The sequence below is a fragment of the Patella vulgata genome, chromosome 4 (assembly GCF_932274485.2).
Source record: "Patella vulgata chromosome 4, xgPatVulg1.2, whole genome shotgun sequence".
Taxonomy (NCBI): Eukaryota; Metazoa; Mollusca; class Gastropoda; family Patellidae; genus Patella; species Patella vulgata.
In genome coordinates this window covers 86,911,117-86,934,402 of record NC_065882.2, presented here as the reverse complement: position 1 = coordinate 86,934,402, position 23,286 = coordinate 86,911,117, and the positions used below count along the sequence as shown (strand labels likewise).

The 23,286-nt window shown below is 36.2% G+C and overlaps 3 protein-coding genes across 4 annotated transcripts; 2 read left to right on the top strand and 1 right to left on the bottom strand.

The window, feature by feature from the left end:
- The first annotated feature begins 456 nt into the window (after positions 1-456).
- Positions 457-10,933, top strand: LOC126819167 (uroporphyrinogen decarboxylase). The gene is made up of 10 exons (XM_050547042.2): positions 457-524; positions 1,961-2,066; positions 2,253-2,332; positions 2,483-2,581; positions 3,586-3,747; positions 4,250-4,414; positions 4,950-5,087; positions 5,795-5,895; positions 6,511-6,577; positions 6,758-10,933. The coding sequence occupies exons 1-10, from the start codon at positions 495-497 to the stop codon at positions 6,920-6,922; spliced, it is 1,113 nt and encodes a 370-aa protein (XP_050402999.1). The 5' UTR covers positions 457-494; the 3' UTR covers positions 6,923-10,933.
- A 1,448-nt stretch (positions 10,934-12,381) lies between these two features.
- LOC126819169 (1-phosphatidylinositol phosphodiesterase) lies at positions 12,382-16,554 on the top strand. Of its 2 annotated transcripts, none has more exons than XM_050547044.2 (2): positions 12,382-12,557; positions 13,351-16,554. In XM_050547044.2, the coding sequence occupies exon 2, from the start codon at positions 14,011-14,013 to the stop codon at positions 14,956-14,958; it is 948 nt and encodes a 315-aa protein (XP_050403001.2). In that variant the 5' UTR covers positions 12,382-12,557; positions 13,351-14,010; the 3' UTR covers positions 14,959-16,554. The 2 variants fall into 2 exon arrangements, with proteins under 2 accessions (XP_050403001.2, XP_050403003.2); XM_050547046.2 differs by having other exon boundaries at positions 12,382-12,722.
- Positions 16,555-17,398: 844 nt separating this feature from the next.
- LOC126819168 (uncharacterized) lies at positions 17,399-21,563 on the bottom strand. Its single transcript, XM_050547043.2, has 3 exons — positions 20,876-21,563; positions 18,767-19,062; positions 17,399-17,950 (listed from the first exon to the last, which is right to left on the bottom strand). The coding sequence occupies exons 1-3, from the start codon at positions 21,300-21,302 to the stop codon at positions 17,675-17,677; spliced, it is 999 nt and encodes a 332-aa protein (XP_050403000.2). The 5' UTR covers positions 21,303-21,563; the 3' UTR covers positions 17,399-17,674.
- Positions 21,564-23,286: the final 1,723 nt, after the last annotated feature.

Below are 23,286 nucleotides of genomic sequence, written 5' to 3'. Positions count from 1 at the left end.
GGAATTTTGTGAACCAGGGGGAATATTGAACATATTATTATTTATTCTTGTTATTTATTTATTATCTTATATTTCAAATTATAATATTTTTCTTTTTTTGATATCGTATAAGCATTCCAGGCCTTTTTGTCTCTTTGATTTTGTTTATTTTTATTTTATATTTTTTCTTTTGTTGTATTCTTGAAACCATTAACAATGACATTGTGTTAATCTAGTCATTTTTCTGTTTATCAATTTTTTTTTTTTTTTTGTTAAATATTATTTTTTGTGAAATTATTTTTTGTGAATACTTTGCAGAGTTAGTGGTAAAAAAAATATCCCAGAAAATAAAAATAATAAACTACTCATCTATGTTTTTGTTTAAATATTTCTTTTAATTAAAATAAATTAACCCAATGAAAAAAGATTGCAGTGAGGTTATAAAATGGATTTGTCTCCCATGCACCCTAGAAATAAAGGGACGCAACTCGGATTAAACGTGATTTTCTATCGAGATGGCTGAATCAACAAGTGCAGACGTTCAGGTTTGTGGAGTTAATTTTGCATTTACTGTTAGATATAAAGTTAATATTTTTGATAGAGATTCGTTTTATTAATGAAAAAACATTTGTTTTATACCATGATCAATTTTAGAAGAGGGGACATAGACAAATAATGGTTTATTACACACTTACCGGTGTCTATTTTTAGTACGGTTAAGGTACCGTATTGACTTTCTTGAGTGAAAAATAAAGCCATGTCATATAATAAACGACACGGAAAACAGATTATATTAAATAGTCCATTAGAATAATGACACGTTGTGATGTATGATGGATGTCAGATACTAATTAAGATGATGTCTTATAAAATTATTTAATGTTAATTTTAATATTTTACTCAAAATGTTATACCGGTAATAACCGAATCAAACGAGGCAAAGTGCAAAGAGCCATAGTCCTATACCAACAGTTAATGTTCTTGTGTTGTATCCCCCCCCCCCACATTTCTAACCTTTCTATGTGTAAAGTTCTAATAGTGAATAATATCAGTGTAATTTGAGCTCATGGTATGTAAAACTATGGATTGTGAAAGTTATATAATTTATATTTAGTTCAGCCAATAACTAGGACACATGGTACATGGTAGGCTATTATGTAACCATATTGTTACAGACCTGTAAAAACTTCTGATGATTAGACTTTATGATTCATTAACAAGCAGCGGAGAGAAACAGGGTTTAATGCCCACACAACACAAACTATGTCATTTTGGGACTAACACATGGTCCAATTATATATTTGTTTTTATTTCAATAATTCGCTTGCGCGTATGAGGGCTTTTTCTGTCAGTGTACCTAGAGGAAACCCCAGAGGTTAAGCTGGTGACCCTACTCCTGGTCAGGAAACCACACTACTCGATTCAATAACAGACCATATGATCTAAAAGTCACATAATCGATGATTTGTCAACCTAATACCCAATACAAGCAGTCTAAGGCATGTCCATTAAGAACAGAATACATACATCAATGTCCATGAATAAAGAAATAGATTATAGATGATTAGAATATGAAGAAACAACTTCATACCTAAATTGATATTAAAGTATGGAGGCACTTCGTTACACTGAAAACAGATATTAGTTCGGGGGTCCTTACTGAAAACAGATATTAGTTCGGGGGTCCTTTCTGGGAAGCCACGGTGACTAAATGAGTAAGATGCTGGCCATATTAGCCAGGAGGTCACAGGTTGGAGGAGAAAGTTAATCAGGATGTACGGATGGCCTAACAAGGACATCTGTCAAGTGGCTCGGATGGGATGAAAAAATCCCTGGCAGTTGGAATTCGATATAAGGGAGTGCCGCTGACCGGGCAGAATTTCCATCATATCACACTGTATGGCGTATGCCTGTCTTCATTAGCCCAGTGTCATTTCATTTCAACAGTTAAGTATATTTGTTTTTGTTTTGTTTTGTTTAGGTTTTTGCCCCTCTACAGAATGATCTGATTTTACGGGCTGCGAGAGGGGAAAATACAGAAAGAGTTCCGGTATGGGTGATGAGACAGGCTGGAAGATACTTACCAGGTAAACGGGAACTGATTCCACACACTTGATAATCTTGTTGAAGTTGGGACTCTTCAAATTCAGTTCCAGTACAATCAAATTGGTCATAACAGTCAAAAAAAAACCCCATTTATTACATGCACGAAATGATATTTATTAACAACTTTTTTGGCCGTTATCACCATATAAAAATGTTTTTCGTTCTAGAATATAAAGCAGCCAAAGGGGATAAGGCATTCTTCGCTACATGTCGAGATCCAGAACTGGTGTGTGAACTTACCATTCAGGTAAGTATGCCAGTCTTCATTAGCTCAGTCAGAGCAGAACAGTAGGACGTTAAACCCCATTTTATTTCATTTCATTTTTATTGCGTTACTTAGTTTATTATTTTTTTTCACAATTGGCTATCCATCTAAACCATTAATTTTCTGTTTCAGCCTGTAAAGAGATTTGAAGTTGATGCTGCTATCATATTTTCTGATATCCTAATTATACCTTTAGCTGTAGGTTTAACAGTAGCTAACGACCCAGGACAGGTAATTACCTTTAGCTGTAGGTTTAAAGATGGGTTCCCAGAAAAATATGTATCGGGTGGTTAAAAAGTATGGTAATTTTGGTATATATGGAAAGTAGAGAAATCCCATCTTACTAGACAAATACTGGATTCCCTGAAAAACACTCATGGAGCTTATACAGGACAAACATGTAAGGGTTCCCCTAATCAACAGCCCAACAATTAGGAATTTCTGCACGTGTGATGTCAAAGGTCACACGCGAACATTGAGCACTTGATTTACAAGTTGATAAACTTTATGAATAGATAGACGTACAACACTTTCTGAGATAAAAATGACGATAACAAACACGGGTAGTGGATAATCCGAGAATTTAATTAGGATTCGATATTTGTAATAAATAGTAAGCGATTAAAGACAACATCGTCTTATGTATGCAATGAATTCTCCTCTGACTTCCAAGAGAGGTAATTCAGGTGACGTAAACATGACCTGGTTTGATCAAATTTTTATAGCAGGACATTCCTTCGTAATTACAATGTTTGAGAAGGATTTGAAGCAAAGTTATGACAAATTAATTAGTTTGAATATGTTTTTAGTCAATATATACCATTAAATCACCCATTTTGTACACGAGAACCCATCTTTAACAGTAGCTAATGACCCAGGACAGGTAATATATTTGTGAGAAAAACAGAGACAATTCGATATATTTTTTTTCTGATCCTTATTATTAATTTCGAATGTATGTAGTTGTTCATATATAGACTACTTCTCTACCCCAATTCCCACACACACTCACCCCAAACCATGCCAATACAATTGAGGCAGTTTGAGTGGTGCATGTACATAAACCTACCATCATTTCCCTACGTCTGTCACCCTAGTCCGCCATACAGTACGGGCATTAGAGGGTATAGGCTATGTTGTGTTAGCCTCCAACACTCACTAAATTCAGATATATCTTGTTAGTGTCAGATATAGCCTGTTTGAGAAGCATTTTTTGTATATTTTTTTTATTCCAGGGTCCTGTTTTTGCGGATCCCATATTATTACCGAGTGATGTAGATAGATTGAATCCTAAACCAGACATGGTGAAAGAACTTGGTTATGTTTATGAAGCCATTACGTTAACTAGGAAGACATTAAAAGGAAAAGTTCCATTATTTGGATTTGCAGGAGCACCAGTAAGTAAGAGGATGGGTATTAATTAAAGTAGGTCGTCCGTCCTGTAGTCTGGGGCTCGTTTCCCTAAATAAATCTTATACTTCAGTACTAGAAAAGATGTACTTAAACATTTAAAAAGAGATAAATCTACCTATTGCAGGTCTTTCTTTACACCTTAAATATTATATAAACTATTAGACATTAATTAACATGACAAGACCATAATCAACTCTCGATGTCATCGCTAGCCTGCGATGTTTATATCAACTCTTGATGCCATCTTATGGGTCCAATTTTCATTAGATTTGAATCCTATCTACATCCTATCTAGAGAGGGATTTCTCGGGCCATTGCTTCAGGAATATGGGAGGAGTTAGAGGTTTTACAACTTGGAATGTCAAAATAAAATTTATTTATTTTATTTAGGGCAAAAAATCAGTTTGATAAAGCAAATGTTAATTTATTCAGAATTTACATGCTTGTCCTAATTCTAAAATAACCCAATGTTTGTTGTTATTTCAGTGGACGTTAGTTAAATTTATGATAGAGAACGTAAGCGCTGGTCCTAATCCTAATAGAGCCAGACGATTTCTAGTGGAATATCCTGTAGCTGCTCGTAAACTATTAGAGATATTAACAGATGCAGTTATAACACATCTTGTTCTACAAATAAAAGCTGGAGCACAGGTAATAATAATAATAATAATAATAACAATACAGGTAATAATAATACACCTTTAGATGTGACACTATACAGTGACAGATGTGACTATCTAATCAGGAACTTCAAGAAAATGGTCCAACCTTGTGGGTTTTCTCGGGGTCCTCCGGTTTCCTCCTACTGCTAAAGACCCCAATTATTGGAATAAAATAGAACCATATGTTCGTCCAGAAATGACCTAGTTTATGTGGAGTGTTAAACTCTCTCTCTCTCTCTCTCTCTCTCTCTCTCTCTCTCTCTCTCTCTCTTTCCTTCTCTCTCCCCATGATACTAGGGTGACACTTATCTAGTCAGGACTTTCATGCTGTGTACCGGTATATGATCAATTAACTACCGCTTTAGATACTAGTGCTGGTAAACAGATCAGTAATAATATGTTACATGTTCTGTAACCAAGCCAGATCCCATCTGATCAATCTGTTTATTTTTTGTATGTACAATATATATATTTTTCAGATAGTACAAGTTTTTGAATGTACAATATATATATATATTTTTCAGATAGTACAAGTTTTTGATTCATATGGAGGTGAATTAGGTCCTAAATTATTTAATGAAATGGAATTACCATGTTTGCGAAGAATATCTCATGAAGTTAAAAAAAGATTAGTTGAAGAAAATCTCGAACCTGTCCCCATGGTAAGATGAATAATTACAGGTATCACTGTAACCCAGGTATCCATAGTTAACATTAATTACAGGTATCACTGTAACCCAGGTATCAATTACAGGTATCACTGTAACCCAGGTATCAATTACAGGTATCACTGTAACCCAGGTATCAATTACAGGTATCACTGTAACCCAGGTATCAATTACAGGTATCACTGGGAGCCTCTTGGTTCAGAGGTAAGACGTTGGTTCGCCTGCCTAGAGGATGCGTGTTAAATCTCTGCATTGGCCGAGAAAGTTCATTGGGATTTTCCGGCGTAGTTTCCCTTGTCAGTGGTTCAGGACGGAGGGCCTGACACAGCTGTCTAGTCGTTCAGATGGGATGAAAAACCAAGGCCCCGTGTATTGATTGGTGTGCACTTAAAAAATCCCTCGACAGTTGAAATTCGATATAAGAGTAAGCCATAGTTCCGCTGCCCGGGCAAAATTTCCCTCATAGCACACTGTCTTCATTAGCCCAGTCGAAGCAAAACAGTAGGACGTTAAACCCCATTTTATTTTATTTTACAAGTGTCACTGTAACCCAGGGTATCATTTAATCTTGTGTAGTTAGCATTAATTTCTTGAACATTCATTCAATATCAAAACTTTATTTGAAAATTCATAAAATTGTTTAAAATCACCAAAAATCATGTAGTATGTACCATGTTTTTAATATTATTATTTTATTACAGATAATATTTGCTAAAGATGCCCATTTTGCTGTAGAAGAATTAGCTAATAGTGGTTACGATGTGGTGGGGTTAGACTGGACAATGAAGCCTACTCATGCCAGGTATAATAAAACAGTTTTTATAATAGACCGTTCTACTATTACTGAATTTTGTGTAAGAGCGTAATTTACATGTTTTTCCTTGTCATGTGGGGGTATAGTTGTTAAAATGTTTTTAACTATAGCATCAAGCTAATTGTCGATATTCAAATGTCAGCCCCACAAACATGAGCCATGTCAAGTGAAAATCTCCTGTAGGTTCTTCATGCCGAGGCCAGAATAAGACCAGGATGTTTTGGTGAAGACTGTTGAGTCCTTACTGTACTACAAACCGAGGGGTTGGGTGGCAGAATGGTTAACATGCGCACGTCAAGTGATTTCGATTTCCCGCTTGTATGTGACAAGGAACTAGTAGGGTTGCCTGTCCAAACTCATGGATTTTCCCATCGTCCTTCGGTTTCCTTCCGCTTAAAAAAAACCCTAGGCTTATGCGAATTATTGAAATAAAATTGAACCATATGTTAGTCCCAAAATGACCTAGTTTGTGTTGAATGGATGTTAAAATCCATTTCATTTCTCTCTCTCTCTCTCTCTCTCTCTGTCTCTCTCTCTCTCTCTAGTATGTGTTACTGTTATTTTATGTCTAGTATATTTAATACTTGTTATTTATATTTAAAGACGTTTAGCTGGACCTAATGTAACTTTACAAGGCAACATGGATCCTGTTATGATGTTTGCATCCAAGGTGAATAAAATTGATATATTATATTCTTAAATTAAAAACTGATAACTTTTAACATTTATTTTTAATTAAAAACTAATAAATTTTAACATTTATTTTTAATTAAAAACTAATAAATTTTAACAGTTAATTAAGAACTAGTAACTTTTAGGACATTGTATTTATTATTTTTGGTTATTGTAGGAAGAGATCAAGAAGGCAACAAAAGAAATGGTACAGAAATTTGGTACTCAGAGATATATAGCTAATCTAGGTCATGGTGTAATGAAAGATACGGATCCCGATCATTTAGGAGTTTATATAGATTCTATACATCAGTATTCAGAAGAAATAAATGCTACAGCTTAATAGTATTATAATATTCCTTTTACTTATAACCAATCTAATTAAAACACAGATCCTATCTAGTTTCATTTTTTATAGTTCAAGATTTCGTTTTACTTGTCTTTACTACACTAGGATCTGGAAGAGTTGTTATATTACTCGCGTTCTGGATGATGTGAGTGATTAGCCAATGAAACGGTCTGTTAGCGTGAGATTTTGGCATGAGGTGCACAGAACTTTGGGTAACCCACTAGAAACATTTGATTTTCAAATGTCTGACATCATAGGGTTAAAAGCCGTTTGTATGATCTCTGACGTGACCTTCCACTATAACCAGTAAGACCTTCTTGTATTGTAGGCCATCGAAAGTCAGATCTTCTTGTATTGTAGACGATCGAAATTATAAAAAAACGAAAAGAAATATAGATCTGTATTTTAATCAGACTGAGTTATAATCGACAATCTGTCCAGTGTCAATCTCGAGCTTCATTCATGAAAACTTAAACTTAAAATGGTTTAAGAAAACTGATGTTTCATTGGCTTAGCACTAAAATTATTGCACAAATTTGAGCTTTTGGCCAATTAAAAGGCTGTTTTCTTAAAATATTTAAAAGTTTTATTGAATAAGGCCCGAGACCTAGAAATAATCATTTTATCATTTGAGTTACAACTGACATAATGTCAGGCACAAACGAACTAGTTAGTACGTGACATTTTGAACTTTATATAAATATCATTGAAAACAAATCTGTGCAGAGACAAAATGGCAGACATTAGAGGAATTGTGCCTAATAAAGCCTAGATTTGTGCCTGATAAAGCCTAGATTTGTGCCTGATAATGCACTATTTCAAGGCTTGCTATATAATTTCTGATGCCTGTGAATGATAGAATTTTTATATATATATATATATATATATAAAGACTTTCATCAGGTGAGTGTAAAAGTAAAAGTGTCCATTTACTATATTTAATAATTTATTAATCAAAATAATACATAAGATCAAACCAGGTCAAGATTTTATTTTCACACAAATCAGACAAGATTGAGCAGTATGCATATCCTTCAGTTGGTTAGTCCCGTTTCCCGGAGTAACAAAGATACGGAGTAACAAAGATACGGTATTATAATTCTAAAAATCATTATTTTATTATATTAGAGCTAGAAGATGACGTCTACCATGTTGCTTCTAAACTCTCACTGTATTTAGTTATTGATGGGAACAAAAGTCATGTATGCAAAAGTCATGTATGCTTGAAGAGTCCTGTATGCAAGAGTCGTGAGTGAGAATCCCTGATGCTCTATCTCATTTAACATGGCTTTAGTTTCTGTGGGTTCAGTCCACAATTTAAAAAAAAAAACAGGATTTATTTTTAATGTATAAATTGTGAATGACACAACTTACCAACTCCTGCAGTCAATATTATATTATTATAATAATCTGATGTTATGAAGTTGTCAATCAAACTGATTGTTTATTTTGATTTTATAATATTTTGTTATATCTTCATATTTTAGAAATTATATTTTAGTTAAATATTTTTGGTTGTTACTATATTTTTGTTAGTGAAACATACAGATTACAATTTCATTTCATTAATGTTTTTCTGATATAGACAACAGCTATATGGCTCTAGTCATGACTACCAGTCTTCACTGACTGGTAGTAATAATTACCATCCTACCAGACAATTTCAATTAGAATTTTATAAAATTTAACATTAAAATTTAATAAAAATGAAGAGGCATGAATTTGATTTAATAAAATTGAAGAGGCATGAATTTGAATTACAACAGGGTGACAATATAACCCACTTTAATTTGATTTTAAATTCGTTTGGATCTTTTTACGGGGAGTCAAGGTAATTAATTAGTTAAATAGTTGGCCGAAGATTCATTTGCAGGAAATCCAGAAAAATTATAAATATCATTGGTTTGATATTTTATTCGCCCATATCGAAATGCGGTCGTTTATGCCGTCGCCCCGTCCGTAGGTCGGTATGGCGTCCGCAATTGCTTGTGGACGCTCTAGATGCTAAATGTATTATCCAATTTCCGATTATTACTACCAGAGTTATGGCCCGTGATCACTTGAGAAACCTTGTGGATGTTCTAGAGGCTAAAGTTAATATAAATTTATACACACGGTGTTTAAGGTCACGAGACAAACGATCGAAAACAAATTCTAATGTTTTCTGATAATTACTTAAAGGATTGTTACTCGTAATCAGATTTTAGTGTGTTGTAAATGTTTCAATTACTTACAAAAACAAATATGAGACAACCCCGTTTACTGCCCGGACGACTTTGCTGCTGTGGGAGTATGTATCGTTGCCTGGCAATCTATCTTAGAACTTTTAAATTAAAGAATATCTGAATTTATTAATGTTTTTTTCTATTAATTTGTTTTGTTGTGTGTGAGGTAAAGGTATTATTATTTGGGAATGGTTAATGCTTTAATTGTGGGGATTGGAAGAATATCAAAGTTTTAACAGTTGAAATGTTGGGTAATATTATTTGTATAGGATATAGTTGAGAAATGTTAAGCCCTTCATGGATTATACTGACAAGGTGTTGAGAGATTAACAGCTACCCAGTAAAATTTAAATAACCGCCGATACGGCCCGGTCATCAGGGCCTCTGTTCACATTTTCTAGTCTGTATAATATATGAAATCTATATTTCATCTGCCGCGTTTACATGATACTTCACTGAGTACACGTTTGGTCCTTGGTTTTTCATCCCATACGAACGACTGGTCACACTGACTTGTGATAACCGGCCTTGAAGAATCATAATGGTTCTTCTCGGTCCTTGTCGGGATTTAAACCCGTTATATTCTGGTCGAGATCCCAGTACCTTACCGAACGACTCCCGTGGACACCAACATGTATAGTACCGACTTATTTTAGAACGTCATTATTCTCTCACGTCGTCTGTGAATTATGAATTGAAAAATATTATACTTTCATTTGTATCATTTTATTATCTTTATATAAGCCTGCATATCATTTATATACTGCCATTTAAAATATACTGATATATACCTTATAGAGTTTTATATATTAATTATATTTTTGATAAATGCTACCCCGGTGAAATTCTTCTCGCGTATCTTGTGATTTCTTCAACCGAACCAGATTTAAAAAAAAAAAAAAAATCCCGTAGCTAACTATATTTGGACAGTCTCGTAGCTAGTTATAATTGGGGCTGCTCGTAGCTAACTATATTTAGGGACTTCCCGTAGCTAACTATATTTGGGAAATTTCCGTAGCTAACTATATTTGGGTAGTCCCGTAGCTATCTATATTTGGGAGGTCCATTAGCTATATAGTTATAGAATTGGGGCTTCCCCTAGCTAACCATATTGGGTATTTCCCGTAGCTATCTATATTTGGGAGGTCCATTAGCTAGTTATAGAATTAGGGCTTCCCCTAGCTAACCATATTGGGTATTTCCCGTAGCTAACTATATTTGGGAACTTCACATAGCTACTTATATTTGAAGATATTCTATAGCTAACCATATTTGGACAGTTCCCGTAGCTAACTATAACTATTTGTTGAACTGGTACATTCGTATTTTAATTTAAACAGGAATCTGTGTTTATTATTAAAATAGGATTGGTTGATTAAGATAAGACAAACGGTAACGATTCTCATTTGTGGCTTATTATCTCTAGAACAGTGGTTCTCAACCTTTTTTGCCAACTGCACACCCTGGAACACATGAATAAATAGCGGCACGCCTGGCTAAATATATATGAACGCATAGGCACATAGAATGACTCAAACTAAATAAAGAAAAACACAGCAGTGTTTCGAATTTCACCAGTCAAATAGCTGACTTCTTTAGTGAGAAATTTTCTTATAGTGTGTCGTTCAAAATTTCGAGGCACATGTAGAAAGATCTGGCGGCACACCTGGTTGAGAATCACTGCTCTAGAAGATTATCTATTATATAATGGGCAAGGCTTTGTTTACTGATGATTATATATTATATTATACGAGCAGTCATTAAACTGGTTACAAATAAACCGTCAGTTGAATATTGTTTTATTAATTTGTTACCTAATTTGTCGTCGAGTGTTATGTCCAAAAGTTCGGCGTGGGGATGGCCGGTCCTCCGGTTTCCTTCCACTGCTAAAGACACCTACGCGCAAGCGAATTATTGAAATAAAATTGAACCATATGTTCGTCCCGAAATGACCTAGTTTGTGTTGAGTTGATGTTAACCCCCATCTCTCTCTCTCTCTCTCTCTCTCAAAAGTTTTTTGTTCGTGTGGTTCTGTCCAATAGTTAATTTATCGCGTGTAATGTCAATACACTCACAGGAGAAACAACAGTTGTTCCAAATGAGTGAACTGCTATTCTCTTTTAGCTTTAGGTAGTGACAGGCGTCTTCTCTTTATATAATTTGCATATTTTTTCTGAATTATTCCATTCCATTTTCCATTACTACCTAATTAGGATCGATTGTATTTCAATAGGACGTACCCCCCCCCCCCATTCCATTTCATGACATCATCAGGAGGGGTTTGGTAGCTCGCAGACCAGCCGCAAGAAACCGGGTGAAAATTGTCTACCTACTGGACCAAAAGTCTCTACGGCCAGTCTGCGATCTACGGTGCCGAACACACGCAAGTGACGCGTAAGTCTCACGCACGGGTTTTCTAACATTTCAGCTGTAGTCTGTCCGCATGCAGTAGCCAGGGCCGTAACTAACTCAGTGCAACAAGGGGGGCGGGAAGTCTTCTCAGGGGTGCTGTAATATTCGACTGACAATGTTTATCTATTTTTAATGGTCGAAAAAATTTTCGCGGGGGGGGGGGCGAAACTTTTTGCAGGGGGAGGGCTTAGCCCTGTGCCCCCCCCCTCCCCCCAGTTACGGGCCTGGCAGTAGCACTACGGTGGGTTGTGAGATGACCGCATAGCCGTATGATAGCTCAATCTTATTAAAAGACACATCTATATTTCCTTTCGTTTTTTTATACTTTCAATGGCCTACACTACATGAAGATCTGGCCGGTTGTCGCGACTTTTGACCCTATGAAGTCAGGCATTTGATTAACCAATCAGCATTGATGTTACTAGTGGATTACGCACAGTTCCGTGCAAAACACGCCCAAAGCTTGTCGTAACAGACCGTTTCATAGGCTAATTGCTCACATCATTCAGAACACGTCAATGATAACAACTCTTCCAGATCCCAGTGTAGTAAAACGAAATTTTGAACTATAAAAAAAGAAACGAAATAGGATCTGTGTTTTAATCAGATTATATGATTGTTAATACTGAGTTTCTTTTCTTGACAGTTTTGTTTTTATTTTTTTTTAAATGTATACAACTATGCGTATTCAACAGCGATATTAGAATTAATGACGTAATCTGTCTTTAAAGATCTGACCTTGGGAGATATTTAAATAAAGCTTGGATTGCGTGGTTTAAAGATGGCGGCAGACACGATATTAAACACGGATAAGTACTTAGTTCTCCATCCGCCTATACTCAATATAGTAGGCTAACGTACGGCTTGTATATCTTACCGTATATCCTAGAGGTCGCGAGTTCGATCCCTGCATTGGCCGAGAAAGTTCATCGGGATTTCTCGGTGTGGTTTCCCCCTGTCAGTGCTCGCAACGTACGGCTTAGAATCGCTAGGTAATGAACGGCAAAATAACCATAGAGGTGTCATGTTTTTCATGCAGGGAAAAGCATTCACAGAATAGATTATTCTTTTGTGTTCCGGTTATCTTTTTTTTTACCACAGGACGGGATTTTAATGAAGTTATTCTCTTTGTGGATATCATTTTAATTTCTAAGAAGGTATGGGTATAGATTTTGATGCCATGGTGTCAGTGAAATGGGATTTAAAGGCGCTAAATCGCTAATATTTGCAACCTAGAAATTTACACAAATGGGTCGCAACGCATATAATAATGTAATATGAATCAGTTATGTTCGGCGAAATACGCCAGAAGTTTCAATCGAATGGTAATCTCTAGTGTCTGGTTATTTAAGTCAACACCGATAGTATTTATTGCGCATCCCCTACAGATACGAATATGAGGTCACCGTTTGACATGACTTGTGGAGTGTCTAGCCTTGTTCTTCGAGTCCCTTATTACAAATGGCACTGTAACGCATTATGGTACACGATTCGTGTACCAATAATGTTTATTTTGTCTTAAATATTGGATATCAGGAGCCCATCTTTTCCCGGTAAGACAACATCAATGTTTATTTAAATTGACAAATAATTCAAATATTAGCAGGTTTACCGTAATTTTATTCGTGACTAATAAAATTACGGTATGAGCCGATCTGTAATGGAGCGAGAATAAAGACAGTCACTAAGATTATCCTCTTGGTGAAGACCAGGCATGTAGCAGTTATAATAATTATTTTATCAATTTAATAAACCCCAAATTTATTATGGTTTTTTTTTTTCAAGTATTAACCTAATTAATGTACAAACAAGTGGTGGAAAAACTGACTTCAGTTTATCAAGTATAGAAAAACGGATATATCAAAGTTCCGTTCGGAAGTAACCAAAGTGGGCGGGGTCGAAGCCTTGGTTTTACAGGCCAGCTTCTGGTTACAAATAATCATTTTATTTTATACAATACGGGAAGACGGACTGAATTTGTTTGTTCAAACTAAATGATAAAAAAAGGTTTTTGCAATGACTCTTGATTTCCAAATTCATGAGGAAATTGTGGATTATATTAGAGTATTTCAGGTTGGAATGTTTGCTCAAAAAGTGGATTATATTGGAATATTTCTAATGAGACTTTAGTCTGTGTATTAAGAAAAGCAACAATATACACTGGAGTTACGGCGTTATATCTCTCAAGAAAACTGTAGTTAGGGTGTGTTCGTGTCGATTCCTGGAGTTGTGTTATATCTCTCAAGAAAACTTAAGTTAGGGTGTGTTCGTGTCGATTCCTGGAGTTGCGTTAAATATCTCTCAAGAAAACGATAGTTAGGGTGTGTTCGTGTCGATTCCTGTGTTATATCTCTCAAGAAAACTGTAGTTAGGGTGTGTTCGTGTCGATTCCTGGAGTTGTGTTATATCTCTCTAGAAAACTTTAGTTAGGGTGTGTTCGTGTTGATGCCTTGGATAATGGCTGTCAAATACATCTTGACGTTCATCTGGTTAGTGGGTTTCTTTTCAAAAGCAAATGGAGTTTCAGCAGCCATACAAATAAAATATTACAGTACGGCATCTACCACGAGTCTGGACAATCACAACTGGATTTCGCGTATCCCGAACAGTCGGGCTATTAGCGACATGTCAATTCCGGGAACTCACAATACGGTGAGTTTTTTCGGGGGACCATACGCGCAGTGCCAGACCTTACCGTTGCTGGAACAATACAAGGCCGGTATTCGCTTCGTGGATATTCGATGTCGGCATATCGCGAATGAACTGCCTATTTATCATGGGATTATGTATCAGAATATTGATCTGTACGGAGTTATAAACGACACGGTGCAATTTCTGAACCAAAACCCGGAAGAATTGATCTTAATGAGGATACGAGAGGAATCTGCTCCAAGGGACAGCACTCAGAGCATGACAACTTCAATACGAAACTGTATCAATTCGTATCCTCAACACAGATTCTGGCATTCTGTTACATGGCCGACACTTGGACAGGCCAGAGGCAAAATAATCATCTTACAGCAGTTTGACACGCATCACTATATTTGGGTACCATACCGATCTATGAATATCGAAGACCATTGGAATGTTCGGGCATTATCACGAAGGCATCTGCTGGCAAAATGGCGTCATGTTAAAACTCATCTGAAACGAATATCAGGCGGGACAGACGATAACCGGGTTCACCTAGCTTACACTTCCGGTTCAAGCTTCATGGCGTTTCCCTATGCTGTTGCTATGCGACAGAATAGAAACTTGTGGAAGTTTTTTCGTCAAGAAGAGAGCAGACACTGTGCAAGATACGGAATCATCGGAATGGATTTTCCCGGGGATGTTTTGATCAACCAGATTATTGAGAAGAATTTTCGAAATGGTAGAAATTGTCCGGTGTGAAATGCCGGATGAAAGAGACTTGAACGGATGGGTCAACTTATTTATTTATTGTTTACACGCATGCTCAATAACTGGCTAAATAAACTTAAACGCATTTATAATCTTGCTGTATCCCTTATTTGTGAAATAATGGCGGAGATAGCCAGCCTCTCTAGCTCCCCCGCTTTTAACTTTACAATCTGATTAAAACACAGATACTATTTCGTTTCGTTTTTTATAGTTCAAAATTTCGTTTTACTTGTCTTTACTGTACTATAGGATCTAGAGAGAGAGAGAGAAAGAGAGAAATGGGGTTTAACCTCCACTCGACTGTAAACTAGGTCATTTCGGGACTTACATTTGATTCAATTTTATTTCAAGAATTCCCTTTTATTCAATAATTCGAGAAAACCCACGAGGTTGGAGAGGTGATCCTATTCTTTGTCACGTACAACTGGGGATTCGAAACACGCCAGTTGACTCAATCACAGTCTCTCTCTCTCTCTCTCTCTCTCTCTCTCTCTCGCTAACCATTCGGCCATCAACCCACACACACCCACACCCACACACTAGGATCTGGAAGAGTTGTTATACAACCGGCGTTCTGGGTGGTGTCAGGGACCTTCCAATGAAACAGCGTGAGATGCACGGAACTGTGAGTAACCCACTAGAGGTATCAGTACTGATTGGTTAATCAATGTTCGACAGCATAGGGTCAAAAGCCGCTCGTAAAAATGACCCCTGACGCAACCTTCCACTACAACAGGTCAAAAGTATAAAAAAAAACTGAAACTAAATATAGATGTTTATTTTAATGAGATTGACACGATTGCGACCTCAATATATGTTAAGACCTGATAGGATCATACCTGATAGCTGGAACCTAGCATTTATAATTGTACTGGAACTACATAGGATACGATTCTAACTTCACAATAAGAAATGAAATGAAATGAAATGGGGTTTAACGTCCTACTGTTCTGCTCCTATACTGGGCTAATGAAGACGGGCATACGCCATACAGTGTGCTATGAGGGAAATTTTGCCCGGGCAGCGGCACTATCGCCTACTCTTAAAGCGAATTCCAACTGCCAAGGGATCTTTTACGTGCATTCCAATGTATACACGGGACCTCGGTTTTTCGTCTCATCCGAAGGACTAGACAGCTGTCCTTTTCAGGCCCTCCGTTCTGCACCACTGACAAGGGGAAACCTGGAGGTCAGGTGTTCGATCCCTGCATTGGCCGAGAAAGTTCATCCAGATTTTCCGGCGTTGTTCCCCCTTGTCAGTCAGATCCCTTTACAGTTGGAATTCGATATAAGAGTTGGCCGTAGTGCCGCTGTCCGGGCAAAATGTACCTCATAGTATTCCCGTCTTCATTAGCCCAGCTCGCAGCAGAACAGTAGGACGTTAAACCCATTTCATTTCATTTCGTGTCCTGTTTGAAAGCAAATGAAGAAATGTCAACTCAGTATAATCACATCCAGTGCAGGTAAAGATAAAACAAAAAGCATTTAAGTTTAAATATAAAATGGTTTTATTATTAACGTATGGCCATCCTTATAAATATTATAAATATTATTATGTACAATTAAAATAAATATATCTATAAATTAACAGTTTTATTTATTTACACGGTTCTTCATTTTGTTTTATAAACAACAGATAGAGTTCATTTCGGAACTAACACATGGTTAAATATTATTTCAATAATTCGCAGTGGGAGGATACCGGAGGACCCGGTGAAAACCCACGAGGTTGGACAGGCGACCCTACTCCTTGTCACGTACAACCAGGGAATCGGAACCACGCCAGTTGACTCAATGACAGGCCTTATGATACAACGCGCACGCGCTAACCATTCGGCCATCCACCCCCACCCCCTGATGACAAGAGATATATATAATTTAATAACATTGTTAATCCTGCAATAAATAAAATATTCGATTCTCTTATACCTGAGAAGTTTTGGCAATAGTATTAATTATTTATATAAATATACAGATTTATCCATTTAACCTTGAACAATTAATTATCAACAATAGAGATCGTTAACTAACACGCTATATAGCCATTCTTATTTATAGCCTCTGTCTTCAGGTAATTATGGCGTATATTGAAAGGGCACTGATACCACAGATGGCCTGCTGAATTAAAATGACAACAGTTCCCGCTTACCCCCCCCCCCCCCCCACAACTACAGGGCGCGACGATTACCCAGCCCTAACCCTTATTTTAAACACAATTGAACAAAGTTAATAATGATGACGGTTGTTTAAGACTATAACATCTAAGAAAGACTTATGCCAGTCCCAAATATACTATACACCTTGGCCGCAGCCCCCCTAGATCTCGAGGCTCTAGGCTCCAGTCTGCCAGGCCTACAGGTAAATTGCTGATCACAGGTGTCCGTATACAGGTGACGTATTTAATTATTGAGAAATCCCCCGCCCCTCTCCCCTCCCCTTCCATGTTGATTTGATGGTATTTATATCCCAATGAAATCTGTTTAAGGATGAATGCACGTGCAAACAAACGTGTCCACCTCTGACTTATAAACACACAGACCATGTCAATATCATTGTTCTGCATGAGCTGTATTCCTATATGGTTTGTCCTGTTTATATTTTATTGTACAGTTCTCCTACATTGTCTATTAAATAATCTGATACAATAATATCTTGTCTCTGGTTATAACAACTTTTAAATCGTTGATATTTTTACTATAAATACAAATTTAAGATGCTTCGGCTGCCACTTCTCCCGTTTCATCCGTGATGGAGTCAACATTCACAAGTTTTCGTTTTCTCACCTCTTCCGCGTGACGTTCTCGTTCTTTCATTCTTTCGCGAATTTCTTTCAGTTTCTTTTCGCGGTTGTCAACGACGTTCACCATCTTCTGGCTGTTTATTTCCTCTTTCTTCTTTTGTCGCTGTGCAAAGTTTTCTAAAGCACTGACGGTTTCGTGTTTTTCTAATTCTTTAATTCTAGCGACCATTTCTTCCTCTTTTTTCTGAAATGCAATTGTTATATCAGTGAGTATAGCCTATCGGCACAACCATTTTCCTTTTCTGTTAGATCTGAACAATAGGCTATTTATTATTCAAAACTTTAGTACAGGAGATGGGTATTACAACAACTAATCATAAACTCATAAGACAAATACACGGACATTGTAAGCAGTCAAAATCCTAGCATAAATGTTAGCTCTTAGTCAATGTCAAAGCTGGTTTCTTGAAAGATTCTGTGTGTAAGTTTTCACTAATAAATAATAGAGTTCCTATTTACAATAGTCGTTCGGGTGGGACGAAAACTCGAGGTTCCGTGTCCATTTTGGCATGCATACCACAAGGATCCTAAAATTGGCTGCCTTCATCTGAATTTACGTAAAACCCTACTTTTGCTTTTAGAAACGTTCTCCAGAGTCATGACTGTTCCCCCGTTGTACTCACTCTGGTCTCAGCCATTGCGGGATTTCAAGGCTAAATCTATTTGTTAAGGCCAGCTCAATTCTTGTCAAGGTCGTTGAGATGTAAATAAGGTTAGGGCACGTGATTGTTGGTGAGATTGTAGGTTAGGGTAAGCATTGGAGTTAGGTACAGGGTTAAGGTTAGAGTTGGGATTATCGCTAGCCCTGTTTACATCGTGACCCATGACGAAAAATTGAGCTAGCCTTATCATTTAGCACTAACCGGATTTCAATGGCTTATTGACGTCATTATTCCTGTCATCTGGTTGGCCAACATTGACGTTTTACTACTAAACCGATACGATCAAATTCATATCAGATGACCACTGACTTGTGGCGGAGAATTTATTTCTAACTTACCTTTCGTCGTTTTTCCGCTCGTTCAAGTTTTTCTTTAATTTGTTCTTCTGTTAAAACCTTCTTCTTCTTACGTCGTTTCTCTAATTTAGCTAATCTTGCTGGGGGTCGTGCTGGGGCAGTCTCAAGCGTATTGTTATCTTGAATGATTTCAAAACTAACTCCACCAGAGGACTTTGTTTTTGGTCGAGTGATCAGACCTTCTTCTCTCAGAGCTTGCATGATCTTTGACTCTTCCTGTCGTAATTTCTCTTTGGCACTTAGTCTGGTTGGACATGCTGTACCAGATACCGCCAGTTCTGTAAAATAAAATAATCAAATAATTTTATTAAATTAATTAAGTTATGTATGTGTCTTGTTTTATTCATGCCTTCCCTTTAGAATCCAGAAGAAATTCCGAATAGCCCCGGAAAATACCGGAATACACAGAGTAATGCCGACAGATTCATACTTAATGATTTGTATTCTTCCTTTGTTTATTCGCGATTTATTTGCATAAATTTAACCCCCATGTATTTGTATTGTGACCAGTATATATTTAACCCCATATATTGGTTTTATAATCCATATGCCTGTCGAACATGGATTGGGGCTTTATTATTATAATTACTAATTAACAGTTGTGAATTTCTGAATTAAATGTTTATATATTTTGATAATAAAACGGTGAATATAAAGTGTTATGATAATATTATAGACAGTGAGTACATGACGTGTTTAGACCGTCTGTTCCCTGGATATAATTATATAATATACTATACTCGATATAAATAGGATTAAAACTATATAATATACTGTCTTATAACAAATCTTTATATACCAAAATAAACAGGATTTAATACATAATTCATTAATCTGCCGTTTGATACACGGACATATTCACTAATCTCATCAATAGTTAATCCATATTAAACGGATTAGTCTGCGATCCCACTCCCAATGGAAGTGAAAGCTAAGCCTAACAAGCGAACGAGCGGACGAACGAACAGCTTAGTGATAATCTAGTCGTGTTTGTTTTTTACGGTTTTTGACTTATCAACTTTTCAGATTAGTCATACATGTATATCACAAGTTTGGGTATTTATTCAAGGTTGTCCCATGTCATAATACAATACTAACATCTAATTTGTAACATAATACAATGTAATTTAGTTAATTTAATTGACTAATTTTGGAATTATGTTTTCATTTCCCAAACAAATGAAAAGAAATGGGGTTTAACGTCCCACTGTTCCGCTTCGACTGGGCTAATAAAGACGGACATACGCCATGTAGTGTGCTATAAGGGAAATTTTGCCCGGGCAGTGGAACTGTGGCCTCCTCTTATATCGAATTCCAGCAATGAAGGGATCTTTTACGTGCACCTTCGACGGCCTAATGGTGTAGTGAAGACAAATCAAACGAAATTTTGAACTATAAGAAACGAAGCGGGCAACAAGTTTACTGTTTAAATGTTAAATATTTGCCTCCTTTAACTAATTCTAGTGAGGATACAACACCGTATGAGACTGAATTATTCCAGAGAATAACATCGAAATGAAACGTCCTACTGTTCTGCTCCGACTGGGCTAATGAAGACGGGCATGCCCCTTTAATATAAGTATGAAATATCACCACACGCAATGTAGTTTATTTAAAACCCTATATATACCTGATACATATAAATGACACCCTGACTGTCAACATTGTTATAACTATCAATACTAAACAATATACTCTATAAAACATGTCATTCATATCTCGGTAATATAACAATAGTCCATTTTAACAGGAGTCTACCCTCCGTACAGTATTGTTTTAATCAGAAAACTAGAAAATAAAAATGTCGAGTATATATTAACTAACATTACACACACTATTTCATACTGGGAAGTAACATCGGCTAGATGTTACTTTCAACCCGTGCAGCGCTGGATCATCCGCTATTATTATCCCTTGGCAGTTGGAATTCGATATAAGAGTAGGCCATAGTGCCGCTACCCGGGGAAAATTTCCCTCATAGCGCACTCTATGACGTATGCCCGTCCGTCTTCATTAGCCCAGTCGGAGCAGAAAAGTAGGACGTTAAACCCCATTTCATTTCATATAAATAAAGGGGGTTAAAAGACTTACGTAAATCGCCTTTGTCTTGAAATGTGTTTTCAACCTCCTCGATTAGATGCTGTTCAGAGAATTCTGTAATTACATGAGAATACTCCTCCCCAAGTCCAGAATCTGTACTTTGTTTAGAAACCTTGGAGGTAGCTGAAAATCCCCGGTCACCTTCGTCCATAGATCGATCATCGTTCAAACTTTCACACGAGCCCAAGGTTTTACGACTTTTAGCGGATTGTTTCTGTCGATGGCTCGTCCTCCTGCTTCCATAAATCTTTTTGCCCCGAGCGTCGAAATAAAATTCCCCTTTTATAGAAATAGCACTATCTTCACATTGCGTTTGGGTTCCGTCTTCAACTCCGATATCCAAACCAGGGTTTTCATGTTGTCCGCACTGAACAATCACTGGTTGAACTTTGACAGATTTTGACTGTTCGCATCCCATTCTCAAAAACCGAGTAAATTGTTGTTTTTTTTTTAAAAATTCGAATATTACAAATTTAGATCAATTGAAATAAAACGATAGAACTACTTCTGTGCCACGTTTTCTTTGGCACTCGACACTTTAACTGGCCTTTTAATCGTTAATATGAAGACTAACTAGAAATGTTGCGTATTTAAGGCGACCCACCTCACTGAGGAACAATTACTGTTAGAACCAAACTGATAAAAATTAATGAATGAAATACCCCCTGATTGGACCACTGGAGGTAACTAAGAAATAATAATAACGGTAACTAAGCTGTTATTGGTATCATGGGGCCTGTCAAGGTCGATTACATGCGGCGTAAACAAACGAATTCAAATCAGAAAGTTACGTTAGGTTAAATCAGATATTACGGTAATCTGATCGGTTTGTCGAGGCACATTTATAACACCCTGTCATTGTCATGGGATTATATGTATTCAATAATTAATGCGGTTATATATCACCCAATTTGTTTTAATAAAATTATTTGTAACTGATTGGGATTAATGATCTATACTGTGCGTGGGATTTAATTTTAAAGAATATTGCTGATTTTTTTTTTTAATTAAATTATCTCAAATTGTAGAAAACTCCAAGATTGATTCAAAGAATTATTTACTCCTTGTTGTTAGATTGTGATAGACAGAATGACCAGCAACAATGGTCTATACTTGTAATATGGACGAGAAAGGGAGACAGAGATATATGTAGGGGCACAGGGACAGAGATAGGGTTTAACGTCCACTCAACACAAACTAGGTTATTTCGGGACTAACATGTAATTCAATTTTATTTCAATAATTCGCTTGCTCGTAGGAGTCTTTAGCAGTGGGAGGAAACCGGAGGACCTGGAGAAAACCCACGAGGTTGGACAGGCGATCCGACTCCTTGTCACGTACAACTAGGGAATCGAAACCATGCCACTTGACGGAGTGACATACCTTATATTCTAAAGTTCATTTACACGTACCCTCCCTTTCATTATAGACGAGAACGAATGGAATGAAATGTTTTTTTGGGGACTAATGTAGATGGGCATACTCCATTACAGTGTGCCACTGGGCGGGGGGGGGGCATACCGAAAACTCGGGGGAAAAAATATGCCTTTTCGTCCTGTGCCGAAAACTCGGAAAAAATAATTCCGAGTCTTCGGCAGAGGATCACACTTTCTATTGTCAAACTCGCCCTGAATATTCCTCAGAATGCACCAAATCGACCCAACCGTTTCCTCCGACTGCTAAAGACCCCCTACGCACAAGCGAATTATTGAAATAAAATTAAACCATATGACCTAAATTTTAGATCCTAAAAAATATGTTAATGTTTAGATTCTAAAATATGTTAAATTTTAGATTCTAAAATATGTTAAATTTTAGATTCTAAAATATGTTAAATTTTAGATTCTAAAATATGTTAAATTTTAGATTCTAAAATATGTTAAATTTTAGATTTTAAAATATGTTAAAGTTTAGATTCTAAAATATGTTAAATTTCAGATCCTAATAAAAATATGCTAAATTTCAGATCCTAAAAAAAATATGCTAAATTTCAGATCCTAAAAAAATATATGCTAAATTTCAGATTCTGAATAATATGCTAAATTTTAGATTAAAAAAAATACATTAAATTTTAGATTCTAAAAAATATGTTAAATTTTAGATCTAAATAATATGCTAAATTTTAGATCTAAATAATATGCTAAATTTTAGATCTAAATAATATGCTAAATTTTAAATTAAAAAATCTTATAAATTATGAATTAGCTAATTGCAATGTTTATCATGAGATGATACATTATTATTTATACTGTAATAAACATGGAATTATTCATCATTTCACATGGATTGTTATTTTAACACTGTCAAATTATGATGGCATTTTAATGATCAACAACTGTCAACTCGTCCTATATTGTTTACAAACTCAGTGATTGTTTTTATATATAAATTGTGTCGAGTTT